Source organism: Oryx dammah, unplaced genomic scaffold (assembly GCF_014754425.2).
Source record: "Oryx dammah isolate SB20612 unplaced genomic scaffold, SCBI_Odam_1.1 HiC_scaffold_28, whole genome shotgun sequence".
NCBI lineage: Eukaryota > Metazoa > Chordata > Mammalia > Artiodactyla > Bovidae > Oryx > Oryx dammah.
Genome location: NW_024070212.1, coordinates 89,595,596 through 89,601,595, shown reverse-complemented (window position 1 = coordinate 89,601,595; position 6,000 = coordinate 89,595,596). Strand labels below are relative to the sequence as shown.

The 6,000-nt window shown below is 53.5% G+C and overlaps 1 protein-coding gene across 1 annotated transcript in view; it reads left to right on the top strand.

Moving 5' to 3' along the window:
- Window positions 1–2,400: 2,400 nt before the first annotated feature.
- Window positions 2,401–6,000, top strand: part of ACOT11 (acyl-CoA thioesterase 11) — a 42,042-nt gene continuing 38,442 nt past the window's right edge. Inside the window, exon 1 of the mRNA XM_040231070.1 lies at window positions 2,401–3,010. Coding sequence (XP_040087004.1) covers window positions 2,978–3,010 — 33 coding nt within the window. The 5' untranslated portion in view covers window positions 2,401–2,977. The remainder of the gene's footprint in view (window positions 3,011–6,000) is intronic.

The window sequence follows — 6,000 nt, the reverse complement described above, 5'->3', positions numbered from 1 at the left end:
CCAGGATGTCTGGCTCTAGGTGAGTGATCACACCATCATGGTTATCTGGGATCTTGTTAGACATGCAAATTCTTGGGCTCCGTTGGAGCTCTGCTGAAGGTGGGCCCCAGTGATCTGTATTTCAGTAAGCCTTCTGGGGACTTCCCTGGTGGTCCAGCGGTTAAGACTTTGCACTTCCACTGCAGTGCATGCATGCTCAGGGCTCGTCGTGTAAGTCTTGTCCAGTTGTTTATGACCCTATAGACTGTAGCCTGCCAGGCTCCTCTGTCCATGGGCTTTCCCAAGCAAGAAAACTGGAGCAGGTTGCCATTTCCTTCTCCAGGGGATCTTCCTGAACCTGAGTCTCCTGAATAGCCAGTGAGTGCAGGTTCAGGGAACTGGTCAGGGAACTAAGATTCCACATGCCTCTCATTGTGGCCAAAAATAAAAGAGTCCTCTGGCTGATTCTGATGCAGGCTGAGGTTGGAGAACTACTGACTGGCTATCACTGAAGATCTCTTCTCAATTCACCTTTCCAGGACTATGATTCATCAGGTGTGTCTCATGCCTTCTGCATTTAGGGCCCTGGTCTGGGGGCTTGTGGGAGAGGCACAAAGATCAGTAAGATGGGATCTCAGCCATCAAGGGGCTCCCAAGTTGGAAAGGGGAGACAGACACCCATGGAAATATTCACTGGAGTAATAGACCAAACAGAGCTGCTGAAGAGACACAAGGGTCAGTTCTGTAATAGCAAAGGGGAGGGAGACCTTCGTGGGCTGCTGGGGCCTCTGCAGAAAGACCTAGTTCTTGATAGTACATTGATTCAGCCTTGCTGGAAGTCTTCTCATAAGTCTAACTGAATGAGGCCTTTCGTATTTTATGCCTTGCTGTGGTGTTGGTGGCCAGGACTCTAGGTTTGAGGTTAGGAGTGGTGATTCTAGACAGCTTCCTAACTGTGAGACTCTGGTTGGCTCAGTTTTCATCCCTGGGTCTCAATGTGCTCATCGGTAAGATGAGGGGACTAGACTGAGTGCAGTGAGTCTGAGTCCAGACATTTCTGGAGAGAGGCTAGGGTTGGGCCCAGAGGCTTTCTGGGTTTCCTCCCCCTCATCTGCACAATGAAGACCCTGAAATTGTCCTCCTGCCTGCCTTATCTAGTGAGATGAACTGTCCTCTTTCTGAGCTGTTTTTCTTACCTGTCCATAAAGTTCTCGTGACACCTGTCCTCTTCACCTCACATGGCTTTTTATCATGTTGAACACAAACTTCAACTCAGAGGCTTCTTGATGCCTGAACCCTGTTTCCTGGCATTCAGGGTCCTCAGTGATAGATTTCCAGCTTTTTCCTACAAGATGAGGATGGTTACTGCCTATGACTGCATCCTGTTCTGTTCCCTTAAGGCCTCCCACCTCATCCCTCTTCTCAGCTGATTCAGACTCCGATCCAGCTCTAGCACTGCCTCCTCCATGAAGCCTCCCAGATTACCCCAACCCTCAGTGCCATGCTTGGACCATATTGCCATTTAAAAAAAAATGTTTATTTGTTTGGCTGCTCCTGATCTTAGTCTCAGTAGGTGGGATCTAGTTTCCTGACCAGGGATCGAACCCAGGTTCCCTGCATTAAGCTCAGAGTCTTAGCCACTGGACTACCAGAGAAGTCCCCATCTTGCCATTTTTAAGGCTTGACTTTAATTTTTCATTTGTTGACACTGAAGCTTACTGACAGACATAAACTCTTCGAAGGGAAGGCCTGAGTTCATAGTGATGGACGTTAGAGTCCTTGACTCCTAGAACAAGAGGGCCCAGAGAAAGCCGGAAACTTGCCCAGAGTCGCACAGCACATTAGTGGAAAAAAAAAACAAAACAGGCCGGAACCCAGTTGTCTTAGGTCCAGGGGGAGACATTAGGCACGTGGTAAGTGAACTAGAGGCAGCAAGGGGCAGAGACCTCAGAATCAGACTGACCTCTGTTCCAGTACAGCTCTGCACTCAACAGCTGTGCCACCTGGGACAACCCACCTGCCCTCCCCAAGCGACTGTGCGGGGATTGAAATGAGGGCGTGGTGAGCCCAGCACACAGTGGGTGAAGGCTGCAGCGAGGCGCTCTTGTGCACCATGCACGTGTCCATCGCAGCCTGCATTCCGCTCCCCTCCTTCTTTCCCTAAACACCAAGCACTTGATTCTCTTGGCCTGTTATGAGAAACCCCATGTGTGTGTCACGTCTGCCTCACCATGTCTCTTGCAGAAGTGAGGGGGACAAGGGAAGATCTTGGTGGTCTTTTAGTCAGTAGTGGCTACAGAGGGGCTGGGGTGGGTGCCCGGGGGTGGAATTTGGTAGGTGTCACTTTTAGAAAAGTCACACTGCCTATTTTAAGGAAGTGAGGGGGTGTGCCCTGTCCCTGGCCAGCAGCTGCTTGATGCTGGCAGGCCGGAGTGTGAGGCGGCACCCCAAGGGTGAAGAGTCCTAGCAGGTGGATCTGGTATCTCTCTGGGAGGCTGCGGGCAGCTCCCTGGCCTCCTGCCACCTTTTGGCCTGACCCTTTGTGGACGGATGGAAACCTGGTGCCCGTTCTGTCAGTCTTCCTGGCTGGGACCGGGAGTGATCCCAGAGCAGAGACCCTGTGGGGAGGACGTCAGGGGCTAGGAGTGGAGGTGACCAAGTTTGGCAGTGGCTGGAGGTGTAGTGAGTGTCCGGCTGGCTGCCCAGTGGGCGGGCACAGGGCCCCTGACGTGGCTGTGGCCCAGCTGGCAGCCTCTCTCCTTCCTCTGCACTGAGCAGCGGGCACAGGAGCCTCTGTGCAGGGCTCTAGGGGAGGGGGGCAGTCTGAGAAAGGGCCCGGGCTCAGTGATAAGGGCTGGCTCAGGAGGGCAGGAGCGGGGAGGGGGAGGAGGAGTGGGAGGCGAGGTGATCCGCTGCGTTCAGAGTTGGAGCCGGCTGTCAGAGTCTCTCTGACCAGTGTCTCTCCGAGGAGGGTGCGACCAGCTAAGCCACGGCAGCAATGATCCAGACTGTCGGAAGTCACCTGCGACGGGTATGGAGGGTGGGCGGGGGAGGGAGGCTTGGAGGCAGAGGGAGGGGACTGGAGTCTGGGGATCCCAAAAGAGAACTGAAGTTTCCACTTGAAGTCAGAAGTCCTACATCTTCTCTCTCCCTTTCCACGGGCCATTTTCTAGCTCTCTCTGCAAGGAGAAATTTCAGAACTCCTAGGCTGGTTCATTATAAGCAACAATCACCAAACAAGCCCCAGGGGCTGTTAGGCTGACCAGCTGGGTTTAGTAGAATCATCTTCGGCAAGTTCTTGGCATCTGGGATTCTACTCTGGGGGAGTGTGTGTCTCCCCATGGAGTTCCGAGCTTGTTTCTGCCGGTTGACTGAGCTCTGTGGTTCTGTGGTGTTTAACTCTCAGGGTTCAGGGCTCAAAGGGCTTGGAGCTGCTAGAAGTTACAGGCTAGGGGTGTGCGTGTGGGTGAGAGTATGGCAGACTGAAACCGAAGGGTTCTTGGGGATAGTGACCTCTTTGGGAGAGCATGTGCAGGACCAAGTGAGGGCTGTTGGGAAGGTGATCTGCAAGGTAACCTTGCAGAGAACGTTTCCCTGAAACCTCTTAACCAGGACTTTGGAGCTGAGATTGGATGCTGAGGCACCAGACAGACCCAAGTGCTCAGCGGTCCCTGGTGGGGGCCTTTGATCTGGTAAATGGAAAAAGGTTCAGGACAGACTGGCAGACATGCTATGGGAGTAGAGTGTCCTCTGAAGATATTTTGGGGGAAAGCCTTTAAAAAGGGGTAAATAAAGACATCTCTTCTCCACTCCCTTCCTCTATCTGCTCGACCACCACTCAGCCCAGACCTCACCATCCTCACCTGGCCCAGCACCTTTCCTTCCCTGCTTCCCTGTCTCAGGTCCACCCCCTCCTACTCACCCTCCACTACAGAGATGCTTCTAAAAGGCAAATGTAATTATTCCTCACCTGTTCAGAAGGCTGCCTTGGGTATCACACTCACATTCCTTACATTATACAAAGGGATCTTGGTAATCTGCCTCTGCCCCCCTTTCCTTCCTCATCCCCCTTCCCCACGCCTCTGCGTTTCGTATGGCAGCCATACTGAACAGCTTGCCACTGCCTCAGTGCACCACGCTTGTTCCCTCCTCTGCAAGAGTGCTCTCTGCTAAGTGACCCCCCCACCCCTCCCCCACTGCCAGATTCCCCACCAGCTTCCTGCAAACTTGTCTCCATGATAAGTTTCTTCTGAGCCCTCTGATCTCTGCTCAGATGCTGCCTCCTCTGGAAAGCTTTCCCAGATTTCTCTTGACATGACAAGCCCCTGTGCTAGCTCCTTCCCACCATGGATTGTGTGTAGAATTTGAATGTCCCTCTCTCCCACCATTCGAGGCTTGGTGTTCCCAGCACTAGGTTGGATGTGGCCAGGCCTGGGAATGCTTAATGAACCAGTGGGCACAGGCAGCTTCTCAGTGAGACCAAGGATGGGATCTGAGCATCAGGGCTTCTTGGTCCCATCCCTGAATGCAGGGCAGAGAGCCTCTTCCGGGCGGGTAGGGCTGTCTCTGTGTCTTCTCTTGTGCCCTGTTGTCTTTAAACCTTCATGACTCTTTTCCCGTTGATCCTCATCAGTAACCGGGGAGAAGGCAGTGGAGGAGCAACGTGTCTTTATCACAGAGATGACAGCAGTAGCAAATCCTTATACAGCTGACCATGCTAGGCATCATATGAGATGCTTTGTGTTTATAACTCCTCCAGTTCTTTATGAGATCGGTGCAGTTATCATCTCCACGTCCTCCATGAGGAAACTGAGTCTCAGAAAGGTTGAAGACTTGCCCAGTATCACACTGGAAAAAAGTGGCAGAGCGGAGATTTGAACTTGGGCGGTCTGGCTCTCGAGTTTGAGCTCTTAGAGAACTTAAGGCTAGGCCCGATGAAAGCCCAGAATGGGATTCCCACCCACGTGTCCCAACTCGGAGCCCAGCCGGCATTCTGTTTTCCCACATTTGCCCCCACCCACACCCTGAGTCTGGGAGTAGAGGTGGGGGTGGGCATGGAAGTTAGGCTCATAGGGTGACATGATGACCTCATACTGGCTGAGAACACTGTGCCCTTGATCACCATCTTTGGATTGCTGCCTGAATGGCAGATCTCCTTGGACTCCCCTTGTTTCCTCCTGAGTTCTCCAAGTTCTCCCAGAATACAGGAGGAGACCATTTGCTGAGTTTGTTACCAGAGCAGTTTTCAATGAAAAGCAAGCAAACCAAAAAACACCAAACTCTTCCCTGGGGACAGAGAGAACTGGGTGAAACGGAGTCCTCAGATAGCCCACAAGCCCTGCTCCCCAGGGTCCCAGGGCCCTTGTCAGGGTCACACGGCACTGCAAACAGTGAGCATTTTGGGGTCGGCTCTGGCTCTCACCTGTTCCCGGGTGCCCAGTGAGCACTCGGCAGGTGTGAGCGAGTGAGTGGATGAGGTCGCAAGTCTGCTGCCAGCCTGGGGCGACGAGGCTGGAGGAGCGCTGATGCCCGTATGGTGGTGCCGCAAGGGTCACTTGCCCTGTTTCTCTCGGTGGAGACCCTTTTTCCCCATGCAAGTGGTCAGTCTGTACTGGGTACTGAGTCCCGCCTTCCTGGGTTGGCAGGGACCTGCGGGCACCCTGTGGGAGGCTGTGAACCTCTATTAAACCTGGGTTCTAGCCCTGTCTAGGCAATTCCTCAAGGGGCCCAGGACTTTTTACCCTGGGAATGAGGAAGGGTTTGTTTGTCCCAGTTTCCCCGGCAAGCCCTGCATCTGGTGCTGCTGACAGGTGGTAGGAGACCAGATGCAGCTGCGGGCATCTGTGCACATGTTCACCAGCCCACAGACCTGCCTGCTGCTTCCGGCCCCCTGTTGCAACCCCCCGCTTCACCTCGAACCTGAGGACAGCTGTTGGAACCACTCCCCACCCCCAGCCTCAACTGGTGTCTAGTTCAAAGTGTGGGGAGGTTTAGGACACAGTATTTGGCCACCTCTGGATT